The sequence below is a fragment of the Daphnia carinata genome, chromosome 8 (assembly GCF_022539665.2).
Source record: "Daphnia carinata strain CSIRO-1 chromosome 8, CSIRO_AGI_Dcar_HiC_V3, whole genome shotgun sequence".
In the NCBI taxonomy this organism is placed as follows: domain Eukaryota; kingdom Metazoa; phylum Arthropoda; class Branchiopoda; order Diplostraca; family Daphniidae; genus Daphnia; species Daphnia carinata.
Genome location: NC_081338.1, coordinates 3245332 through 3268219, shown reverse-complemented (window position 1 = coordinate 3268219; position 22888 = coordinate 3245332). Strand labels below are relative to the sequence as shown.

Below are 22888 nucleotides of genomic sequence, written 5' to 3'. Positions count from 1 at the left end.
CATTATTAGATACAATATTTTTGTTGAACCAAATCCGAAATTTCAATGTTCCATCTGCTGTTTTTCCTATTTGGGTTTGTCGTTCGGCTAATGCATGGATTTTAATATAAAATAATAAAACGAAGGACCTGTTTTTTTTTTTAAATCGTAGCGCGATGATTTTTTTTTGAAAGTATATAATCAATCAGCTAGAAATTCTTCGTGTATTTCAAGGCAGTGTAAGCTTCGTTGTTTCGTTCGCTCTCAGTCAGATGATGTTGCTCGACTTATCTGTGTGTGTTTGTGTGTGACCCGACAGACAACAACAGGCAAAGATAAAAAAAAAAAGAAATGATGATAACAAAAGCCCTGCATCCCCTCCCCCATCCAAAAACGTCTCAAGTTTCGTGTTTGCAATGCTTTTCAAAAGTCTGAACCGAAATGATTAACGATGCCAAGCATTCGGAAAAAAGAACTGTCCTACATTATATCAAGCGATATGGGAAAAAACAAAACAAACTAATTTTTTTTTTTTAAAGTCTGATATTCTTTAACGGAAGAAGGAAGCTACTACAAGAAGTTAAGGGGTGAAAATCAAAAGGTGGAAATTGGAATTTAAAAAAAAAGAGAGAAAAAGTTTTTGTTTCTGTTTTTTTTTTTTAATCAGCTGTCAGCGCGTGTTATTTTTTTGTTTGTTTTGTATATATAAAGACGGTATAAAGTCATTAGAAACATGTGTCTGTTCGTTATGGTTGTTCTTGTTGGGTGGACATCAATTTCAAATGGTCGCCAAAAGCCGCAAAGTATGTATATAATAAGGCAATGAAAATAAAAGTTTAAAAAAAGAAATATCTAAATTAAAAAAAAAAAAAAAGGACGATGCCAAACAAATTAATAATCAAAACAATCGTTATACATACATGGCCTTCTTTTCATCACGCTCGGACACATCGTCATCATACACATGCGCGCTCTCCTTCAAATAACATAAAAAATTCAACATGTGTTTTATAAATAATAAGAAAATAGCAGCATCAAATAATAATATCAAAAGCCAAACAGAAAAAAGAAATAAACAAACCCCAAAAAGGATAAAAAAAATATTAAAAAATGAAAAGAGAAATGTCCAAGAAATGGGAACCTAAGCGTCACCTGTTGTCGTTTTCTTTCTCTCTCTTTTCTCTATCCGTCATTCAATTTTGATTTCATTCTTCTTTTTTTTTAAGGGCTTCTCGATAAGATGCACGTATAAAATGAGGGACTAGAACGACTCATTCCGTGAATAAGAGGAACATTTTCACTTCGAAATTCAAAAAAAAAACAAAAACAAAAAAATGACATTTTGCAAAAAGAAATGGCTTGCCATTAAGAAACTAGATAGCTACCGAATATAAAGAGATAAATGATCCATTAGTATTTAAGTCATTTTAGAGGAGGACAAACTCGAGCGGAAGGAGAAACAACAATCAAAAAGGATTGAACAGTGTGGATTATTTTTGGTTGGGTAAATTAAGACTCTTTTTCGGACACGTATATCAAAAAGCTTGAAAAATTATTCCCTTTTCTTCTTTTTTTTTTTTGTGTGTGTGTTTTAATTATAGAAAAGATTTCCTCATTCCATTTCAAAAAAAGCGTTGATTAATTATCTTTTTCTATTTTTTTTTTTTTTTTTTTTTTTTTTTTGTGTTGGGGTCTGAAGCAGCGGACAGCGCGCGTTTCGTCGTGCCACCATCAACAATCATCGTCGAACAAACTTTCGTTTTTCATTTTCTTTTAAAAAGTCTGGAGAGCTCCAGCACCCATTCCGTAACCGACGCCATGGGGTCCGTATTTTTTGCGATAGCAACCGGCACAGTAAATCTCATTGTCTTGACCGTCGTTCAGGTTGGTCGAGTCCAACGAACGGTGACAATCACCGCAATTGAAACAGCGTTTGTGCCAGATCTAACGTCGCAATATTTTTTTGTTTTCCAATCACTTGTTTTTTCATAATGAGGTAAATTGAAAAGAACAAAACAAAACTTACTCGGGTCTTGCTAATCATCTGCTCAGCAGCGTAGACGAAGAAACCGCATCGAGGGCAGCCTTCGCCTTCGGGAGCCTTGATGCCTTGCTTGGCCTCGACGGGCACATCAGCACTTCCCGACGTGCATACCAAAGTTGGGGCGTGTCCGTAACCGAAACCTTTCGGTCCCCATCGCTTGCCGTAGCAAGCCTTGCAATAAATATCCTTGTTAGGGCCGTCGCAGGCCAAAACCGAATCAAGTGGCCGATGGCAATCAGCACAATTAAAGCACAGTTTATGCCATTCCTGAGATTTTGTTTGAGGGATTTTTAAAAGAAAATTACACGAGGTTTTCTTATTTCGATGATTTTGCAAAAACACACCTGTCCCTTGGAAAGCATCATTTCAGCCGCAAAGACGCATCCACCGCAGCGAGGGCATCCCTGGCCTTCGGGAGCCTTGATGGTCTTGGTATCAATCGATTTGAATGCCATTTCCATTCCATTCCTGTTTGTTTGTATCAAAGAAAATGATCGCATAAAAATGCTGGATCTTGTGAATAAATGTGAAGGTTGAAGTCACGTACGGGATGGAATCGGCCATCAGGAAAGCGCCACCAGCGCCGAATCCGTAGCCTTTAGGGCCGAATTTCTTGGCATAGCAGAGCTTGCAGTAGACGTCGCGATCTGGTCCGTCACAGGCCAGCACCGAGTCCAAGACACGATGACACTCCTTGCAGTTGAAGCAAGTCTTGTGCCACACCTATCCAAAGCAATGAATCACGTGATTTTAAATATGGAAATGAGGCTTTATAACTAAACAATGTTTTACCGTTCCGCGAGCCAACATTTGTTCAGCGGCAAAAACGGCTCCACCGCAGCGCGGGCAACCATCCTGGCCTTCGACGGCCTTGATGACCCCCAAATCCGGCCGGCTCGGTCTCATCTTTTCCGCATCGCTATTGCGTCAAACAATCAAAAGCAATTGTTAATATGGCGAGTGTATAAAACGATTTTTCAATTCAAATCAGATGAGTCTATTGTACAGAGTGTAAACAAGCAAGAAAAAGAATGGAAGCAGTTCAATCGATAAATATTAAAGCAGCGGGCAGACCTACCCCTTATCGAGGCGATCTACATCGGAGGTAAGTGTTGTGCCAAAGCCATAGCCAATCGGGCCGAATTGTTTGGCATAGCAAACTGGATTATTTTTTATAGGCCGGAAAAGGTTTAAATAATGTTTTATGTTTTATTTTGCCATGATCAGCGGGGGTCGAGCGAACCATCGGAAGTTCATCCCCAAAATGGGTTTTGGAAAATTGAAAAAAAAAGGAGGTAAAGAAAGAAAAAGTTATGTGTTAGACAGGTTATATAGATACAGCCAAGCTTTAATACTACATTAAATCGGAATGAATTTGTTTTTTAAAGTTTAGCGGAATGAATTATTTCGTATTGGTTTGTTGTAAGATGAGCGCAAAAAATTCTTGAAGCCATCGTTAAAATTCAAGCCATTTCTTTGCTGTTTTTTTTTTTTATTCATTCAGTGTTTGCTGTTTTGATTTTATTTGTCTTCGACTGTTATGGAACTTTTTTCTTAGGATATATATACCTCGAAACTGTCAGAGCGTCGCTCTGCAAGATACCGGCACCTTGGCCAAAACCGTAGCCGGACGGTCCAAACTTCTTGCCGTAGCACACTAATGAATTTCATCCAATCATTTTCTTTTCTACTTCGTTTTTTGTTTTTTACTCCCACGTTATTAGATCATCTTATGGAACACGTTTCTTAAAAGAAACCTATCGTTATCGAGAAAGGGCATATACGTACGTTTACAGTAAATCTCTTTGTCGGGCGCTTCGCAGCAATTGGTCGAATCCAAATGCTTGCGGCAGTCCTTGCACTTGTAGCACTTCTTGTGCCATGACTAAAAATTTAAAAAAGGGGAAACATTAAAATATTTGAATCAATAATTTGAAAAATGAGATCATTTTTTAAAATAATATACCCGTCCTCCGGCCAACATCCTTTCAGCTTCGTAGACGTGGCCTCCGCAGCGAGGACATCCTTCTCCGGCCGGAGCTTGGGGCACGGGCTTCTCGGCAATCGGGACCGGACGGTTGCTGTTTATCGTGATCGCGGGTAAAAGAAAGATTAAACGAAAACAAAAAAAAAAATTGTTAAAATCGTTTGATGACGGATAGAAAACAGATTAAAAATCAAAGTCTGTCCTGGAACAGAACTGCCAAAAACGTTCAGGCAAAAAGCTCGATGGTTTTTCATTCCAGTTCGAGACGAAAGTCGTTGTCATTGTTTATCATTCGTAAGACTACGAAACACCACACGTAAATATTTATGTCTTGTTTTCATTTACACAGCAAATGAAGTAAACAATCGAATTTCCCCGAAAACTGGATAGAACGTCAATCGAAAAATTCCGAGTTATTTGAAGCTGAGTTATTTCGTTTTCGACCACACCCCATATGAAAATATCAACATCATGCCGCAAAAAAACAAATGTGAGGGCACAATTGAAAGCCAAGCGTTCTATTAATTTTTAATGTTTTCCCTTATGTATTGTTTTTTTTTTTAGTCAATGCGTTTAAAGATTCCTATCAAATCACAGAAGCTGTCGAAGCTTTCAAAGATGAACGTGGGCAAAACAAAACAAAAAAAAAATAATGTGTTTATCGCTTTGTAGCAGCAGGTAAATAAGCGCATTATCGGTAAAGCGTGAGTGTGAATATTGCTTCGTCTTTCGTGTGTGTGTGTTTAGTAAGAGTTAAATCGAGTGTGTCGTGCTAGTCGTAGCGTTTAAGGGCAAAGGAGAAGGTAAATACGACGCGACTCTCTCTTTTTTTTTTTTAAACGAGATCTGGAATTTGCGTTTACTATCGAAAAGAAAATCAACTATAGAATTGGGGACTGTCAAATGATGTGAAATAGCAACGGGAAAAGGGACTCCCAATATCGAAAAAAAAAAGAGATGGGAAAAAGCCAAATACGAATGACAAGGAATGTGGAAAAAAAAGAGAGCAGAACATCAGGCATCTAATTGTCCAATATGTAGGTAGGAGCAGATTATGAATGAAAATTCAATCCGACAATCAATTCCATTCGTTTTGATTGTCCCGCCAATGCGGAAATAAATTTTGAAGAAAATAAAACAATTTCAAAAAGACAATTTGCCTAGATTTACTTTCTTTTTTTTTTTTCTCATTTGAAATTTGGAATGATATGCTGAAAATTGATTTTTAGATGAGGGGAAAAAAAGAAATTTATAAAAATAATCGAAGGGCTCGTAAAACAAAAAAAAAAATACAGGGCAGTTCCTTATCCCATTACCATCCGATACGACGGCAATCATTAACACTTGATGGCCGTTCTTTCTCTTCTCATTCATGGACTTTGTTATGTGCACATCAGTATCAACTGAAGAGTATTATTATCATTTTTACTTTTTGTGCATCGTCAAAAATTCTAATGTTTGAACTCTTTTCGTTCGCGGCTGGTTATTTCATCAAAGAAAATTAAAAAGAAACCAAAAACCAAAAATAAACGAAAAAAATAAAAGGTGATAGACAGTCACAATCGTGAAGTTTTTTGTTTTTTTTTAATAAGTGATGCTATATAGATACCGATGTGGTGAGTGTCAATTTTTTAAAAGAAAAAACGATATGAAAGCAACAAAGTGAGAGAGAGAGACAGAAACTGGAGAAAAAAAATAAAAAATAAAATAAAATTCAGCCAAATCTTAATGAATTACACGGACACACGTGACGTGTGCACATGTTACGAAAACGATCAAACTCCAGAGCTCTGGCAGACTAGCAACCAAGAGTGAGAGGTGACGGTGAGGGAGGAATTGTAAATGAAATTAATTCAATTAAAAGGCCAAGATATCCCCGTTCCTTTTTTTTAAAAAAAACCGTTAAATCATTTTCTTTTTTTTTTTTAATCAATTCTGCAAACGAAATTTGTTTCGCGCTGCGCTAGCAATCAGCCAAAAGTGCCAAATAGCTCAAAGACGAATTAGAAAGAATTAAAAAAAAATATATATGTTTTGTGCTGATTAAAAAATACTGGAGGAGAATTTCAAACCTTTATCTTCTGCTTTCGTCTTCCACACACACAAATACCTGATCTGATATGTATATATACTGTATATACGAACGGGTAGCGCCGTAATCATCAACGCCGATTGGACACACACGGGGCTAAGAGTGACGTCATGACGCAAAAAGTGGAATTGAAAATTTTACGGATCACAAGACGTGGAAGAAAATTCTTTTTCTTCATTTTTTTATTTTGACTGAAACCAATGGTGGTAGATAATTGTAACGCCACATCAAATCAAAATTTAAAAAAAAAAAAATACGAACCAAAAATTTAAGCGGAAAGGGCTAAGAGATTGAACGGAAAAGAGAAAAGTTTAAACATTTTTTCTAAAGCCAAAAAGGAGGGATGTCAATCGTATACAGCGAGGAAGATCAGTCAGTTTAAGAACTCAGAAAATAAAGCCGTCATTTTCAAATTTCGAATCGAAGGGCAAAGAAAAAGTATTTAAAAAGCGCGCAAAATTTGAATTTCTTTAAGAAAATTACGCATAAAGGGGAGGATAATGGGAGTCTGTGGTTCTTGTTCTTTTGTCTTATTATTTTCTTTTTTTTTTTTTCGAGTCTTGTTTTTTTTTTTAATAGGCAGTAAAGGTGTGTGTGTGTGTGTGTGTTTGCAACGTGGCGTTCTCCTTACTACTGGCGCGTTCAAGGCTTAGGCCCGTAAACAGCGTCGATCGGCTTGTTTCTAATGTGAGAACAGGAACCAAACATGGGGAAAAAAAGAAGGGAAAAAAGAAAGAGAGAGAGAGAGAGACAACACGTCACTCTTTTTGAATATTTCTTGCTCGTCTCATCGATTGTCGACGACAATTAGATGCTAACAACAAAGTCAAAACAACTAAAAAACACGAAGTGGTGTAAGGAACGCCCTTTTGTTTTTTGTTTTTTTTCATTAGCCCCCGACCTGATTTATAAATTTCTTCGTATTATAGCAAAGAATTAAAATTAAAACTTTCGATCAATGAAAAATTGATTTGCCCATCGGATTGGATTGGTTTCAAATCGGGCCCCGACAATAATTTTATGAATGCTGTTGGTGGGTGGGCCAAAAAAAAAAAAAAAGAAGCTAAAAAATTTGAATGAAGCGCGCGATTGGCGTTAAGTCAACCGTTCACAAACCAAAAAAAATAAAATAAAAACAAATGCCACGAATTAATAAGTAATTAAGAAAAATAAAAACGAATTGGCTTCTGCTTTTTTTTTTTTTGTTTGTTGAAATGTACACAAAGGATTTGAGCTAATCGGTTATAGAACGACGATTGGTCATGTGTAACGTAGGCTACGCTTTGATATATATGTATGTATACAAAAAAATGTTGTTAAAAATCCACCCATTGAAATTTTTTTTTTTTTTTTAAAGAGGAGAAAAAAAATGAGAATGTCAGGACTTACGAGACGGACTGAGTGTTGCCCAGATGTTCACCGGTGTCCATGCTCAAGGCGCCAGCACCACCGCCGAATCCGTATCCCTTAGGTCCGTACTTGCGAGCGTGACAAACCTTGCAGAAGAGCTCATTCTCGTGAGTGTTGGCGTTGGTCGAGTCCAACATCTTGTTGCACAGGCCTATAGGATTTTATCATTTTAAAACATTTCAAAAAAAAAAAATTAAATAAATAAATAAAATGTGTGGGTTTCGAACGTTGTTTCGTGTGTGTGTGTTAACATTACCGCATTTGAAGCACTGCTTGTGCCATTTCAAGCCACCGGCTACGCGCTCTTCGGCGGCGTACACGGACTTGGAGCACTTCGGGCACTTGGGGATCTCGGCAGGGGCGAAAGGCATCTTGAAGTGCTAAAGGTTCTGTCCTCCCCCAAATTCAAATGAAACGGACAAATGAGTGATCATTTCCCTAACAAAAAACACTGCAAATATCCTGACGGATCGCCCTAAAACACGCGACATATCGCCGACGCCATTTTTTTATTTTTAAAGGATGCGCCAACGTTTGAGAGAGAAAACGTATCAAGTAGCAGGGAGGTCCATATAAGGACCTCATTGGACCGCCCCCGTTTTCCCGTGTTGTATATGTATCTCTGGTTTACATGGCCGTGCTGGGGTCTGACTCGTTTTCAGTGTTTAAAATTAGATCCCAAAAAAATCTAACGGGCAAAAACGGCAGCGGGGGATCGTCTGGGGGTAATAGACACGCACGGCTTCGTGGTGTTAGATACGGCCAACACACACGCGTCACTACCCACCTTAAACAATAACAAAAGGCAAAAACAAAAACAAAAAAAAATCCTATCCTAAGGATTTTCAAGAAGCAAAATGATCGAGCCAAAAATGACAAACAACATTTCCAAAGCGACAGGAAATATTTTTCCTTATTCCATTGGCGTGGAACGTTACAGAAAAATTGAACGACGCGCCAAATAGAATGTCGTTATTTGCCATCCCCAGCCAATAACTTTGTGACGTGGCACAAGAGACAACAAAAACAAAACAAACTTTTACCCAATGTTTTGTATGCGATGGCTATCCCCCCCCCCAAAAAAAATACTTGCGATGTCAATAAACTAAAATTAGCATTTGGAATTAAAAGCCAAAAACACGCTGGCTCTGGGCAAAATTTTTCGAACAGATAGGACAGGAGATAAAAAGACGATGGTGTTTCTTACCGGCTTGAACGGGTACTCGTTAAATCAAAACGGTGGAAAGAGACGAGTGAAAGTAAGTACGTGTGTTAGGTCACAGAGTCGGTAACCAACTAGCGTCGAGACAGGTTAAGGCACTGGGTTTCTATCCCTGCTGCTGCGGCGGCGGCGGCGATGCTGGAGCGAACGGTTCTGCTTTAGCTGAGAGCTTTTAGTGAGGACTAGCCATGCTCCCACCCCGTGTAATATAGGGTGGAGGGACGTGTGCGGGGGTCAAGTTCACAAAAAGAAAGAACGAAAACAAATCATATGACACGTTACAGCACCACCCGAAAAAAACAAAAAAAAACAAAAAAGAAAAACTGTTGGCCGGCGAAGAAGACGGGCAAAAACGGTGAGTCGTGTGTGCGAAAGGCCATCCAATCGTCATCGAGAATCCACGTGCATCGTACCTCCCTTTTGCGGCCTTTTTTCAAATTGCTTTGCCCCCTTGCTTCTTTTCCGGCGTGAATCTTCAATGCTTTTCCTCTTGACCACGCCCTTTTCCTCTTCGACTTTTGGGATGGTTCTAGTATATCTTTTTTTTTTTTCTTTTTTTCTTTTTAACCCCCCCACAAACTTCTTAGGTTTAATTATAGACCGATGCGCTCAATAGCTATTTTTCACTCGGCGCCGACAGCGCATCGCTAGCAGCGGCCCGTGCGATAGAACGTTTGACGCGCTTTTCAACCCGCTCACTCCCGCGGCCTAGTTCGCAGCCCCCCACTCACAGAGAAACGGAATCATGTCATCGTTTTTTTTCTTCTTTTTTTCTTTTTGTCAAACGATGGCCAACAGATTTTTGGAAAATCTTTAACGAGAGGTGTTGGCATTAAAGGTAGAATTTAACAGACATAGCGGCACGAATTCGTCACGCTCAGAGCCAGATGTCGGAGAAAATAATACTAAAAAAAAGCTTAATCATTTCTTTCTTTTTTTTTAAAAGAAGTTATACAATTGGTATTCTACATATAGCTACCAACGTGGTTCACGTTGTTATTGAGTGTCGTTTTTGTTTTTTTTGTTCTTTCTCTTAAAGGTTATACCATGTGTTATGCAGAACAACAAATGATCTGTTGGTTATTTTCTAAGTTTAGCCGTGAATCATCCCGGCCTGTGTATCAAACTAAGCAGCAGCGAACGATCTCCCTGCTGCAAACGGCACAACATCCCTCAGCGAACACTTTTCGAAAGTGAAGAGACTTTTGCGAGCAAAAAGGGCGAGGAATGTGACCTCGATGAACGAGGGCACGGTGACAGCCGACAATCTTTTCTTCTTCTCATTTATCTCTTTCCCTTTTTTTTCTCTTCTTCTACGGTAACACATGTGTTCTCCCCCCCCCCCCCCCTCTTTCACGTCTCAGAAATAGACCCGGGCACTTTGAAGTATAGAAAAAAAAACAAGTCAAATATGTTGCCTTCACATTTTTTTTTTGTTTTCAAAAAGAAAATTTTAATTATTCGGATAGCGGCAAGCAAATGTCCCGTTATGGGATTTCTATCGTGATCGATGGCGTATAAGAGAACTCTTTTTTTTTTTTTTTTTTCAGGATAGGACGTTGCCTGTCCATCGGCTGACAATCTACGTGATGATTTGTCATCACTTTGAGGACATCACAATGATTTTGAAAAGATCCCTTTTTTTTCTGCGTTATTCAGTTTGCACCCAACAGACCGTTTGAAATGACCAAATATAGGGCCAATGAGACTCTCCCTTCCAGCCGGCGGAAGGATTCCAGACAGCGTCTTGAGATTGTGGGTGTGACCTGAAAGCAGTGTGGAACGAGAAGCATTTCTTTCTAAAGCTTCACACCGGTGACGAAACGGACGGAGCGAGTGTCGCGCACAAGAAGGCGGCCTGTGTGTGCCAGCTGGAAGTGTGCGAACGATGAGCCGGCCGCAAAAGGGTCAGTCGCCATTTAGCTAATGAGCTGTCTGATTTTTTCTTGGCCCTTACGTTTGATCTTAGCTTCCCTTTGAACATTTTTCGAGGAAAAAACAAAACAAAACAAATCTCATACTAGTTAGCAACCATGCAGAGACCCCCCTCTTTAATTCCAGTAGCGTATAGTTCCGCCTTCATCGGTCCCAAGTAGGTGCTGAACAGAGATGCAAATGTTGTCCAGGATAAGGTAAAAGCGTAATCCAAAAGATATTGGGGGACTTCATTCTTCTCGTTTTTTTTTGTTTTTTTGTTTTTTTTTTTTTCACACGAAAATAGATGAAGGCATTTGCCTTGTTCACAATCTCATTCCAGAAACGATTACGCATCTCATGTTTGTACCTTTAGCCAAGACGGACAAAAAACAAAACAAAACAATGTGGGGATGGCTCATCGAATGGCTAACCTTTCAAAAAAGAAAAAGAATTAGAAAAAAAAGGCAATTGTAACAAGACTCATCGCATAGGTGTCTCAACAATCTTCGAGCTTCCAAATGAATCACACGATACGCAAAGACACGGGGAAGCAAGTTAAGAAAGCCCCCGTTTGTGTTTGTCTTGAAGTTGTCGGGACGATCGACACCCACGCATCACCGACGCAAATAGAGCCGTGAGTCAGTCGAGGTAAAGAGCTCTAAGTTTAGAGCCGGCCGTGCTCCACATTCTCGCTCCTGACGCCTGGTCGTTTATATAGAGAAAAACGAAATAAATAAAATTATACTGTATATATATATATATATATATAAAAAAGGGAAGGAGATTGGTCATGTCCAATAGGTATTTTGCTTTCTCCTTCTGTTCTCACTTTGAAAACAAAAAAAAGAGAGAAGATGGATCTTATTTTCTTTTTTTTTGTTAATACTTCGCCATGTTGCTGTGTTCATTCGGACGGCAATTGTTTACCTTTTAAATGCTGTTACCATCAGAGTGTTGTATAGGTTTCGTCGAAATGTTTTTAGTTGGGAAAGGAGTTCACCACTTTTTCGAGTGAGGTCTGGAAAGACCGAAGCTTTTCTTCATTTATTTTGTTTTTCTCCTCTTCTAGTTCCGAGGTGATGCAGTTGATGGTGGAGAGGCCAGGAGCTTGTTTTAAAATTAAACTCGCCGGGTTCGTGTTATCTAAAAATACACCACCCTTTTTAGTTTTTCATTTCATTTTTTATTGACTAGAGCCGAGAAGCTAAGCGACCATTTGCAGTAGCAACATGATATTAGAGGGCTCTTTATGTCATTGGCAAATCAATATGCAGCTTTGATTTCGCCTGGTCCTCCAACACCTCCTGTGGGCTGGTTGTTCTCGGGTCCCCGTTGGGCCGTCTAGATCACCACTGTCTAACAACTGGAAGATTCTCAAGGACGTTCAGAGACTTGGCAAATGTCCTGACGGCCCGTGACCGGTTTCTTTTTTGTTTAATTTTTGTTTTTTTATTTTTTTCCTAATGCCAAAATCATCCATAACTCAAGAGTGTTGTTGTTACTGCAATATTACCTGGGCCACAAGACAAATTATCACGTGATAGGACTGATTAGCGATCTGGGTTTACAACGAGTCCGTCCATTTCGTAAGAAACTGTAAAGTCTACGTATAAGTCGGAATCTTCATGCATGAGAGTATAGAAGGCATCGTTTTTGACTGCATTTTTTGGAATGATTCAATCACATAATTGCTGTATCATATTAATATTCGTCGCTGTTGGATTCTTCGTTGTCGGAACTCGAGTGGTTCGATCGAGCTGGTGCTGGAACCTTGGCAGCATCGGTTCTTGCGCTATTAAGCAACGACGGATCGTAACCTTCTGCTCGCATTTTCTGCTCGACGGCCATTAGAGGGACGCCAACTGCCAACATTTTCACGAATCGAAGGATTTCGGGATTAGAAGGAGGCACGACTGCCGTCTGGTGGACGTCGGAAACATTTTCATGAACGGCTCCTGACGGGACAGGTGGTGGAATAGGAACGATGACGGACGATGGCGTAGAAGATGAGCTGGTAGTAGGCGCCAGTGGCGGTAGAGCCGGAACTGCAGTGGATTCCAGCGATGGAATCGAAGCCAGCTATTTGCAATTTTCCGAACGACAAAGAACAAAAATAATCATTCCCCTTTTGGCTCTGCTGGCTTCATATTACAATGCCTGCTGCACAGAGTTGACTGTAAGAGGTATTGTTTTAATCATCCATATGAATAAGCTACATGTTTTAAAAATTGTCTGAATTGTAGAAAAATCATTTGATTTTCATATAATATTCCAATTTCAGGTAGTACAGAAAAATCTGCAAATCCAGCAATGTCTTTTCCAACACGTTATTCTCTCTAGAAAGGATGGGATAGGACAAAAAAATTTTACCTTTGCTTCCAGAATGGCTAGTGTTGCTTCAATATCTTGTAATCGAAAATCGAGATCCACCAGTTTGGTATCACATATAACGGCGAATTTGTTCAGCAATTGGACCGAATTGGAGACAAATTGATTGAAATAACTCAAGATTCTTTTGGTTTCGATAGGCGGAACCTAACCAACGAAACGACATATGAGTTATAACATCAGCAGTTAGAAACCATAGTTTAACAAACCGAAGAGAATTCGACGCTAGGTCCGAAAAACGGCAATCCTTTGCCTTCCATCCCCTTCCGAAACCTCCTTGTTTTCTTCTAGTTAATAAAGAGATTAAATGACTAGTTGATCACACGGAATACGTTTGATTGTTTTGTTTTTATCTGGCATTAGCAGTCGACGGAATACGGAAAAACAGCGTTTCAAGTTGGTGCGCAAAAGGGACCGAGTTGGCAATGCCGATTTCTCATCCACATAGTTCTCCTTCATTTTAGTGTCTTTCTCATTCTACGTCTAGTACGCCGTTCCTCGTCGAAAATGGTTCGTCTCTTCTTTTTAATATCCTATAACATCGTTTGATATATAGAAATTTAAAGGACTTTGTTAGTTTCTGTATGCATATTAAAATTTAATTGTGCCTAAACATTTTGTTTGATTACTCTGTTTTGCTGGTACGAATATTTTTTACGGTCTGTCATTGCAGCATCAAAGTGTGATTGTTGATCCAGATGTAATGTAGAATAATAGTTACTTTTCGAGAGTTTCATTAGTGGCAATTATTTAGTAGACATGTTGGTGATAAAAAATTTGCCAGCCGTCTTCCTTATCGTACATTCTTGAAATTTTGAACATCAGGTATTGATATGTTGATGTCGTTTTAGGTGAACGTACCAAAAAGTCGTCGCACCTATTGCAAAAAATGCAAGACCCACAAGGTCCACAAAGTGACGCAGTACAAAAAGTCCAAGGAGCGTAGTGCTGCCCAGGGTCGTCGTCGTTACGACAGAAAACAAAAAGGTTATGGTGGTCAGACCAAACCTATCTTCAGGAAGAAGGTATAAGAATTCAATGTGTTTTGATAGTTCATGTACTAATGCTTGTATTGAAATATTCAGGCCAAGACCACCAAGAAGATTGTGCTGAGAATGGAATGCTCTGAATGCAAAGTTCGCAAGCAGATCCCCCTGAAGCGTTGCAAGCACTTTGAGCTCGGAGGTGACAAGAAGAGGAAGGGACAGATGATTCAGTTCTAGACTGTTTGTCCTCATCTTGTGCTGGCCAATACAACATCTTTGGCGCCTATACTCTGTTCAATAGTTCCATTCGCAAAGTACTTAACAAATCCAGGGTGATGCATTTGTGGTGTTTTTGGCTTTCTAGCAGATTAGTTTAACATTCATTTGGTAGATGTGACATTAGATCCGCCCTATTGAGATTGGTTTTTGGGTAAAAGTGGTGAGGGATGGTTAGATGCCAAATTTTCAATTTGTAATTTTTTCTTTAATGCTTGCTCAGTAACAGTTGGCCACCTATGGGTAGTGATAACAACTTGATGCTAGAAGAGGCTTTAGGTATCTGGGCGAACACGCATCAACCGTCGAAAAGCGATAAGGAAAACTCTTCGTCATTGGTTGACGCGTTCGCGGTGTACATGTTGAAGAGAAGACGGAGATTGTAATAGATGGCGAGAGTGAGAGAACAAGAATAGACAAGAGTAAAGCGTTTCTTGGCGACCATTGCAATGTGTGTGACCGTATTTCCGGTTATATATAAGCCAGAAAAAAAACTGCGGCGACTTAGAGCAAAACATTAAGTAACAATGTAGTAAGTAAAGTTAAAGAATAATCGTATGGGTTTTCCAAGCCGTTTCCAGATTTTTAAACGTATGTTTTTCTTTCTGGGTAAGAGGTTTTGATCGACAAACGATCGCCCGAATTCCACGCTTTGATAGCTTGGACGGATAAATGACGTTAACGCTATTATCTTCAGTTGGAAGAACGTCAACTCGCCGGCAGTTGGGAGATGAGACGTTGAGATGAGCCTTCTTTGTTTTTCAGGTTCGCGCGGATTCTCAATCCGCCCGGTTTGCCTAGACAGCACACGGATATATAAAAACCATTGTAAAATATGGCCGGCAAGAGAGATAGGGGGTTAAAAAGAAATCGCGGATGGTGCAACCGACTTCTTTAAACAGTGACGTGCATCTTGGTGTTTTATTTTTACATTTTTTTGGTCAAACCAAATTCGTACTTTATTTCAAATCAAGGGCTTTGTATCATTCGGATTTTTTCTCCAATGAGAAAGTTCAGTTGAAACCCCAAGTACGAGCACGCCACGCCAAAGAACCGGCTTTTTCTTGCTATGCTTGAGGGGATATTCGACTGGCTTGGGCTTTGACCACCCCACGCTTCACTCAATGTGTGTACCGGTATACGTATATACCAGATATAAATTTTAATATACTGTAATACCTGAAGCACTAGGAATGGTGGATGGGAAAAGAAAGGGGATAGGGAGAAACGGTCTGTAAGCAGAGCCATCTGGGAAGCAGCGTGGCTGCGCCATACTATCGACACGGGCTGTCTTTTCCGACCCGAGCTTTTTAGGTACCAACATTTTTACTTCTCCCTGCACTCTCTTATGCCTTATGCCTAATGAAAGAGAAAAGGGCGGAGCCTCAGCTGGAGCGCTAGTATACACAGGGTCCTGTGATTCGATCTAGACGCTACGGCAATGCAAAAGGGACGCGCGCTTTGCCAGCGAAAAACCCGAGGCGAAGGACAACCCATCCGCTAGAGGCCGACCCAAGCCGACGCTAGTCACCGACGATCAGCGGCCCTACCAGTGTGCTCTACACCGTCCCGTATATAACACCTCGAATCAGAACTCTTGCGAACGCGCCAAATTTCCTTTTTTAAGGCACATCTCTCTACCTTCTCCCGTTTCGTATATCTTTTTTAACGGTCTCTTGTTAATCAAACAAGTCGAGAAACCTCGATTCGTCTCTTTGCACGCTCAACAACCCAAAGCAACACACCTCAAACAAAATGAGTTCCAAGGAAGCAACGAAAGAAGTTGAAGCTGACGAAGTCATCGCCGCCGACGCCAAGAAAGACGCAGTCAAAGGCACAAAACGGCCAGCAGAAGTAAGTCATTTTCTGTTTAAATGTTTTTGGCCTAATATTGAGTGCAGGAGAATAGTCGTAAAGAAAACTTATTTTGTCCAAATTAAGCGTTGAGTCGAAAACCCACGCGCCGCGTGCTCGCTTCGATTGCCGCCATTTGTGTGTGTGTGTGTATGTGCTGTGTGTGTCTGGCACAACGCCGGCTTCTAGCCCCACGCTCCGTCTCGTTCGCCATGACTGCTGTTGTTATGGAATATCTCGTTATATTTAAAAAGGGATTTTGTTGAATTAGGTAAAGCATATTTGTATCGACGAATGGTTTGCGTTGAATCAAGTGTTGAGTCGAGAATTTTGGCGCGTTGAGCAGAGTTGCCGTTGAGTAGACGCCTTTCACTTCAGCTAAAAGCCGGTGTGCGCGCGGTGACGCGCCGCCATGTTTTCTCTTGGATTTGGCTTGCTTGCCTTTGCTCTATACACATCCGTGTACCAACCATTTGTTATGTTTTGTACGAAGTGAAGACAATTTCTTGAGGTCATTGATTTAATAGAAATGGAAGGGTTTTTAGAAAGTTATTTTGGGGGAGATTAAGTCCTTACAATGTCTTGGCGTTATTTTGTATATCGAAAAGGCATGTAACGCGTAGTGCTGCAACCGGCTGTTCAGTTTCTAACATTATCGAACTGCCGACGCCAGGCGACCGGCTTTTATTTCACGTCTGTTGGCAGACTGCGCGGGCATTTTGACAACGATGCTTCTACATCCCAAAACTTTTTCTATTCCTTTTTTTTTTTTAATTTGCCAGCTTCATAAGTTAGGGTTTTGATTGAGTTTCTAGTTGAATGCTTTAAAATGTGTTGTAAGTGGTAGATGGCTTCTTGTGGTTGTTGCATAGATTTTCTTAATTAGTTGAAATCTTTTTGCCTCACACTAGCAAATCTGTATACCTGTACAGTTTTTCCGGGATGGTTTTACAAGAGCTCAAGTTTCAAGTAAATTTCTAATTAGAATGCTGAAGAAAAAAAACGAAATGGGAAAATGGCGTGCCTTGAGAATGCTGTGAAGTGAGAAGCGTCTTCTGGAATCGTATTTTTTTCCCCTTTAGTTTTTTTCGTTAAGAAGTCATGGCGGCGGGTAAAGGAAGCCAGTGGGAGCCGGCGTGGATCCGCGGATTTGGAACCGCTTTTTCCCACAGTACACATGCCTTCTTCTTCCGCTGTGAATAACAAAGAAACACCCGGTTGGGGTGGGCAAAGTGGGAGGACTTTGATGAAGAGGGTAGGGTGGGCAGCTGCAGAGCAGATGAAGTCCTGGCAAAGCGCGGAAGAGGGTGGTAAGGGGAGGTCAACCCCCAAGGTTGGGCGAGTGGGGTAGTGCCGTGCGCAAAACCCACGATTTTTCCCCCACCCGTGTCAGGCAGCATTCAGGCTTGAAGTCCTTGGGAGCCACTAGCGCCGGACGTGATGCTAGCGTCATAAAATGGCAACTCTTGAGGGAAAACGTGATCGTTTCCAATTAAGACCCACCGTTAGCTTTATCTCTCAATACTCTTTATGTAATTTACTATGGCTCATTACGCAACGCTATTTTCATTTAATAATTTTTAAATTCCCTGAATTTCTTTTATTTTAATTATATATTCAATCCTTGTCTTTTATTAAATGGCATAAGCAAAGTTGTAGACGTCTACCGGTAGATGGCTTTCGGGTAGCAAATCATTGATTTGTCCTCGGCTGATATTGAACATCGATTTCTTGGCTCTGTTTTAGCGTTTGGACTAAATCAATTTTTTTGTGTTTGTATAGGACAAAAAGGATGATATTAAGAAATTAAAGACAAACGATGAGAACGGCGATGATGAAGAAGCCGAAGATGAAGAAGAGGCTGAGGGCGAGGAAGATGAGGAGGAGGAAGACCTGCCCGAAGGTGAAGAAGATTTTGACGAAGAGGGCGAGGGTGAAGGAGAAGGAGACGACGACGGTAATATCGAATTTTAAAGTTTATTTTTTCCTGCTGTTAATCGATATGTTTTTCAAATTTCATAGATGAAGGAGAAGGAGATGATGACGATGATGATGCGTAAAAGTGTGTGACAGGAGAAATTATTATTTTTTTTTTCCTTTTTTTTTTTTTTGGCTTCGGTCAGGGTCCACTTTTTGCGCATGCGTTACACCGCTCAGCGGGAAAGCAGCCGGCACCGGTCGGAATTTTTTTTTGTGAATTTTGATTTCATCTCTCTCTGTCTGTCTCTTATACACTCCCCTGAATCATGATACCTTTTATACCCACCTTTTTTTTTCGCCTCCATTTTTTTACCGAGACACAACACAAACAACACGAAAACACTTCATAATGTACGAAAAACAACTTATCAGAGCAGCCGCCCCTCCATCTTTATGATTTTGTAATTGTGTGTGTGAACGAGCGCGCGAACCCAACGCCATCTCTTTTTTCTCCCTCTACAACTTAACTACTACTTCGGTCGCACTGTAATTTGTATGAACGTTTTTCAGTTTGACTTTGGAAAAAAATCACTCACAAGACACAACCCCACCACATACAAACATTACCACCACCATCCCTGATCTGTCCAGCCCAATTTTTTTCCTCCTTTATTTACTGGCGGGAGATTTTTGAATTAAAAGAGGAAGAAAAATTTTTTTGAGCGGTGCCGTGTCTTTTTTTTTTCTTTTTTATTAAGATTTTCTTTGGGATGTCTTGAAAAAGGTAGGGGAGACAAACCTATAGGAAATAACACGAAAAGAATCAGATACAAAAATAATAATCTTACATAAAGACTAGATACCGTCTCCTCCCCTCTCGTACATGAACGTTAATGTGTGTTTAAGTTTACCGTACAACTTTTTTTATGGCATCGTAGAGAGAAAAAAAACCAACGATGTAAAACTTTTGGGTTCGGTAGATTTGTTGTAACTGCCGACACTTTCTTTTTGACAGATTAAAATCAAGCTGAGCGCTCAGGATCATTATCATCAAACTCTCCTCGCCTACCATCTCCTCATTTACCTTTAATTCACCACCAGTATCGTCGTTTATCGTCCGACTATTTCTTTATTTTTTGAAATTTCATACCTCGCCACCAATTTCTGGCCCAAACTCACGATGTCAATTTGAAAATAATAATAAAAAAAAAACAAGACAAAAGACTTGCAAGTGTTGGTGTCATGACCGCGATCAAACTATCGATTTGCGTTTGGCCTCGTTTCGAATGGAAGGTAACAACTTTAAACGATGACATTGATGGAAAATAAGTCATATTTTATTCAATTTACATCTACAGTGACGTAAGAACATAACTTTATTTAATCGCGTTTGGTTTTCAATGATGGGCAGTTACGAACGTCAGCACAAAACAAAAATCCAACTACATTATGTGAAATTCATTGTACTACTGGCTGCGTTCCGTTTCCACTAAAACATCAATAGTTGAATATGAAATGAAAAGTTTAGATTTATACTACGCAGTTGATAGCAAATCAGTAAAACAGTTCGACCGTTATCGATCGAACAGAATACGTTTCCACGCGCTGCACACCTAACAAACTGTGCGGAATGTCCTTGGCTGAAACGTAGGATCGACGTCTGTGATTGTTGGACAAGTTTGGCTTTGTGTGTAAATTCTTTCAGTACAAAGATCTGTCGTGATTGTCCCAGATCAACTGTACTTTACAGCCAATGTGTAATCATATTTGATCAAAGATAAACATTTCTATGTGTTTTTTTGTGTGTAGTGATATCGTTTCGCGTAATCTGGTGACCGTTAACTTTGTGTGCGTTAGGACGAGAGGCATTTTTGCCGTTAAGATCACATTATTTCCTCTGACAAACTGTTAGAAAAAAAACGAGATAACAACTACATAGAGTTTTAAAAATTTTGTGTATTTTAAACTGGCAGAACAGTTTAAAATAGTTGGTCAATCGAAAAGTAAAATGGAGGACAAACAAACAAATGAATTTTGCTATATACATAACCGAGTGACATGCGTGTGAATTTTGTTATATACATTCAAGCAAACAAAAAGGAATTTTGCTATATACATACAAGCAAACAAAAAGGAATTTTTCTATATACATAACCAAATGATCGTACAAACCAGAATTGGTCATGGTACAGATTTCACTGTGCTGGAGAACTCTCTGCGAGTTGTTTAATCACCATAATGCTTCGGGGCGAAAATGTCGGCACGTCAAAAGTCGGTTACGGATAAGCACTTTTATCGTAGATAAGTGCTATATCTGATACCGCCATTTTCCCTGCGTCCAAATGGCCACGAAGACACCAATGAATGAAAAAAAAATCAAAGCATCGACAGAGAGTTCCACTATGCTGATGAACGGGATGAGACCAATTCTGGGCTGGTGGTAGATTTCTGTACAGTTTTTGATCGAAAACCAAAAGATGCCAAACTGCATCGACGTCTAAACTTGAGGGGCTTTTTGAGGACTTGGGGGATGTAAATGTGAGCATCAGGGCCCAAAGCTGCACGCTGAGCTTTCCAAGCTGCCGAACGCCTCTTGTTGGTATGGATGTTACGTTTTTGCTTCCGTGTTAGTGTGGCATACCAAACAGGGTCGACTACTCGTGGTTCAACTTGGCCAGCGGGAGCATCCGGAGCAGGTCGAGCCTCCGGGACAGGTGGAGCATCCGGGGCAGATGGAGTATCTGAAGCAACCACCTTGTTCTTCTTCTTGCGATTTCGCTTCTTCTTCTTCTCAGTTCCAGAAACAACTTCAGAAGGAACAGGGGCCTCAGCAGCCGAAGCTACAACGGGAGGTACCACTTCACCATCATCAGCGGCTTCAACAACCTCTGCGGCAACAGGAAGGTGTTCAATCACCTGTGCAGCATCGACAACTTCCTCAACGGCCTCAGCGATGACAACATCTACGTCGACGACCGGAGCAACTTCAACAAGTTCTGCAACAGCAGCAACTTCACCTACTTCGTCTGGACGGACAAGTGCGGCCTCAACAGACAAAGCGGCTTCAACAACCTCTGCAGCGACAGGGAGGTCTTCAATCACCTGTGCAGCATCAACAACTTCCTCAACGGCCTCTGCGACAACGACGTCTACTTCAACGGCCGGAGCAACAACTTCAACAAGTTCTGCAACAGCAGGAACTTCACCTACTTCGTCTCGACGGACAAGTGCGGCCTCAACAGGCAAAGCGGCTTCAACAACCTCTGCAGCGACAGGGAAGTCTTCAATCACCTGTGCAGCATCAACAACTTCCTCAACGGCCTCTGCGACAACGACGTCTACGTCAACGGCCGGAGCAACTTCGACAACTTCTGCAACAGCAGGAGCTTCACCAACTTCGTCTGGACGTACCATTTCTGCATCAACAGACAAAGCGGCTTCAGCAACCTCTGCAGCAGGGACTTCAACAGCCACATCGACGTCGGCAACTTCCTCAACTGCGTCTCGAGATGGAGTGGCTAGAACAGCCTCGGCAGCAGGAACTTCCACGACTTTAGGAGCCTCGTTGGATGCAGGACTCTTACGGCTCAGCACAGGTCGAAACGGCTGGGCGTAGTGGCTTTTCGGAACAGGTTTGGCACGGAAAGGTATAGCCAATTCCTGGATGGGAGATGATTTGAAGGACGTGGCACCGGTGGCAATGGGCGATTTCGTCGTCTTCAATTTGGGGCACTGACTCTCCTGGATCGGTTTGCCCGGGGCAGTTGCGGCAACAGCGGATGGAATTGCTGGCCTCCTGCAGTCAACCTTGGATTGAACGTGCACAAACTGCTTCTTCGCACCTGGAAGCTTTCGAATGGGCGAATTCATTTTCGGAACTTAGCAGGGGAAGTTTTCGAATACTTGACGTGATAGACTTGGTAAGATTTGCAAAATCTAGTTTGAACTTGAGAGTATGTGAAACTCAGAAAGAACTGCGGATGAAAATTCGAGCCGAACGCGTTTCTTAAGTACGATTTGGCCACGGTCGATACCCATTTTGAGTCGCCATCCTCCCTTGATTTCGCGTTTTTTATTTCCATTTGATCGCGAACGCGCAAATTTCTATGTGAAATTAGTTGTCAAATGCAGTTACAATTACTGTTCAATCATTTTTAAAGTCGTGTTAATTGAGAAAATATATTATCTCCTTGTTTAAAGTGAGAGGGTATTCATGGCTGTGCTGTGGCTTGTCGCGTTCAAATGAGCCATTACGCGGAACATTGTATATTGCTATTACTCTTATGGCAACGGTTTTTTTTTGTCGTCAATGTTCCGCATAGTGACTCATTACGCAAAATATTAAAATTCAAAACACTTAAGTATCGATAATTAGTGCCCCGTCTTTTTAACCGTTTTTTGAATACAAAAATGCAAGTGTTTAAATATTTTAATTGAAATAATGAAATTATATTTTGAAATAATGGAATTATATTTTCATTAAGCCGGGACAGAATTCAATTGAGTTAATAATAGGAAATGTCGAAAAACATCAAATTTGGCACACCTGTGGTGGGTAGGGGAAAGAGTGCGCCATTTCATCAAAGGAATCATTTTTGCTTTAAGCTGTAAAAATGCCCGTAAGGTAAATTTACATGTCACTTGATGTAATCATTTTGCCGTTGAGATCACATTTTTTCTCTGACAAACTGTTAGAAATAAAACGAGGTAACAACTAGATTGAGTTTTAAGAATTTTGTGTATTTTAAACTGGCAGAACAGTTTAAATAGTGAGTCAATTGAAAAATAATAGCAAGGACAAACAAACAAACAA

General features: G+C 40.5%; 5 protein-coding genes across 6 annotated transcripts; 3 read left to right on the top strand and 2 right to left on the bottom strand.

The window, feature by feature from the left end:
* Positions 1-889: 889 nt before the first annotated feature.
* Positions 890-8905, bottom strand: LOC130703787 (muscle LIM protein Mlp84B-like). 2 transcript variants are annotated; one of them, XM_059496581.1, is made up of 11 exons: positions 8720-8905; positions 7769-7901; positions 7492-7663; positions 3990-4104; positions 3812-3908; positions 3102-3183; positions 2816-2942; positions 2571-2746; positions 2368-2491; positions 2006-2290; positions 890-1923 (listed from the first exon to the last, which is right to left on the bottom strand). In XM_059496581.1, the coding sequence occupies exons 2-11, from the start codon at positions 7881-7883 to the stop codon at positions 1753-1755; spliced, it is 1464 nt and encodes a 487-aa protein (XP_059352564.1). In that variant the 5' UTR covers positions 7884-7901; positions 8720-8905; the 3' UTR covers positions 890-1752. The 2 variants fall into 2 exon arrangements, with proteins under 2 accessions (XP_059352564.1, XP_057381223.1); XM_057525240.2 differs by lacking the exon at positions 3102-3183 and adding an exon at positions 3593-3680 and having other exon boundaries at positions 8720-8904.
* A 2907-nt stretch (positions 8906-11812) lies between these two features.
* On the bottom strand, positions 11813-13416 carry LOC130703801 (WASH complex subunit 3-like). Its single transcript, XM_057525260.2, has 3 exons — positions 13249-13416; positions 13022-13186; positions 11813-12730 (listed from the first exon to the last, which is right to left on the bottom strand). Exons 1-3 carry the CDS (start codon positions 13297-13299, stop codon positions 12353-12355), a joined length of 594 nt encoding a protein of 197 aa, XP_057381243.1. The 5' UTR covers positions 13300-13416; the 3' UTR covers positions 11813-12352.
* On the top strand, positions 13406-14311 carry LOC130703808 (large ribosomal subunit protein eL42). Its single transcript, XM_057525269.2, has 3 exons — positions 13406-13549; positions 13891-14064; positions 14125-14311. Exons 1-3 carry the CDS (start codon positions 13547-13549, stop codon positions 14260-14262), a joined length of 315 nt encoding a protein of 104 aa, XP_057381252.1. The 5' UTR covers positions 13406-13546; the 3' UTR covers positions 14263-14311.
* A 1526-nt stretch (positions 14312-15837) lies between these two features.
* Positions 15838-18405, top strand: LOC130703809 (prothymosin alpha-B-like). Its single transcript, XM_057525270.2, has 3 exons — positions 15838-16155; positions 17938-18112; positions 18178-18405. Exons 1-3 carry the CDS (start codon positions 16057-16059, stop codon positions 18213-18215), a joined length of 312 nt encoding a protein of 103 aa, XP_057381253.1. The 5' UTR covers positions 15838-16056; the 3' UTR covers positions 18216-18405.
* Positions 18406-19741: 1336 nt separating this feature from the next.
* Positions 19742-22758, top strand: LOC130703797 (uncharacterized protein DDB_G0271670-like). The gene has a single exon (XM_057525252.2). It carries the CDS (start codon positions 20681-20683, stop codon positions 21689-21691), a length of 1011 nt encoding a protein of 336 aa, XP_057381235.1. The 5' UTR covers positions 19742-20680; the 3' UTR covers positions 21692-22758.
* Positions 22759-22888: the final 130 nt, after the last annotated feature.

What these genes read in the sequence shown, in the direction of transcription:
- LOC130703801 (XM_057525260.2), bottom strand. Translation starts at nt 13,299, where the DNA reads ATGGAAGGCAAAGGATTGCCGTTTTTCGGACCTAGCGTCGAATTCTCT. An exon ending in CTAGCGTCGAATTCTCTTCG is followed by an intron (nt 13,187 to 13,248) that starts GTTTGTTAAACT and finishes TTCGTTGGTTAG; the next exon opens with GTTCCGCCTATCGAAACCAA. An exon ending in TAGCCATTCTGGAAGCAAAG is followed by an intron (nt 12,731 to 13,021) that starts GTAAAATTTTTT and finishes AATTGCAAATAG; the next exon opens with CTGGCTTCGATTCCATCGCT.
- LOC130703809 (XM_057525270.2), top strand. Translation starts at nt 16,057, where the DNA reads ATGAGTTCCAAGGAAGCAACGAAAGAAGTTGAAGCTGACGAAGTCATC. An exon ending in GCACAAAACGGCCAGCAGAA is followed by an intron (nt 16,156 to 17,937) that starts GTAAGTCATTTT and finishes GTGTTTGTATAG; the next exon opens with GACAAAAAGGATGATATTAA. An exon ending in AGGAGAAGGAGACGACGACG is followed by an intron (nt 18,113 to 18,177) that starts GTAATATCGAAT and finishes CAAATTTCATAG; the next exon opens with ATGAAGGAGAAGGAGATGAT.
- LOC130703808 (XM_057525269.2), top strand. An exon ending in AACCTATCTTCAGGAAGAAG is followed by an intron (nt 14,065 to 14,124) that starts GTATAAGAATTC and finishes TGAAATATTCAG; the next exon opens with GCCAAGACCACCAAGAAGAT.
- LOC130703797 (XM_057525252.2), top strand. Translation starts at nt 20,681, where the DNA reads ATGTTACGTTTTTGCTTCCGTGTTAGTGTGGCATACCAAACAGGGTCG.
- LOC130703787 (XM_057525240.2), bottom strand. Translation starts at nt 7,883, where the DNA reads ATGCCTTTCGCCCCTGCCGAGATCCCCAAGTGCCCGAAGTGCTCCAAG. An exon ending in GACGCTCTGACAGTTTCGAG is followed by an intron (nt 2,943 to 3,592) that starts GTATATATATCC and finishes TTGACGCAATAG; the next exon opens with CGATGCGGAAAAGATGAGAC. An exon ending in AAATGTTGGCTCGCGGAACG is followed by an intron (nt 2,747 to 2,815) that starts GTAAAACATTGT and finishes TGCTTTGGATAG; the next exon opens with GTGTGGCACAAGACTTGCTT.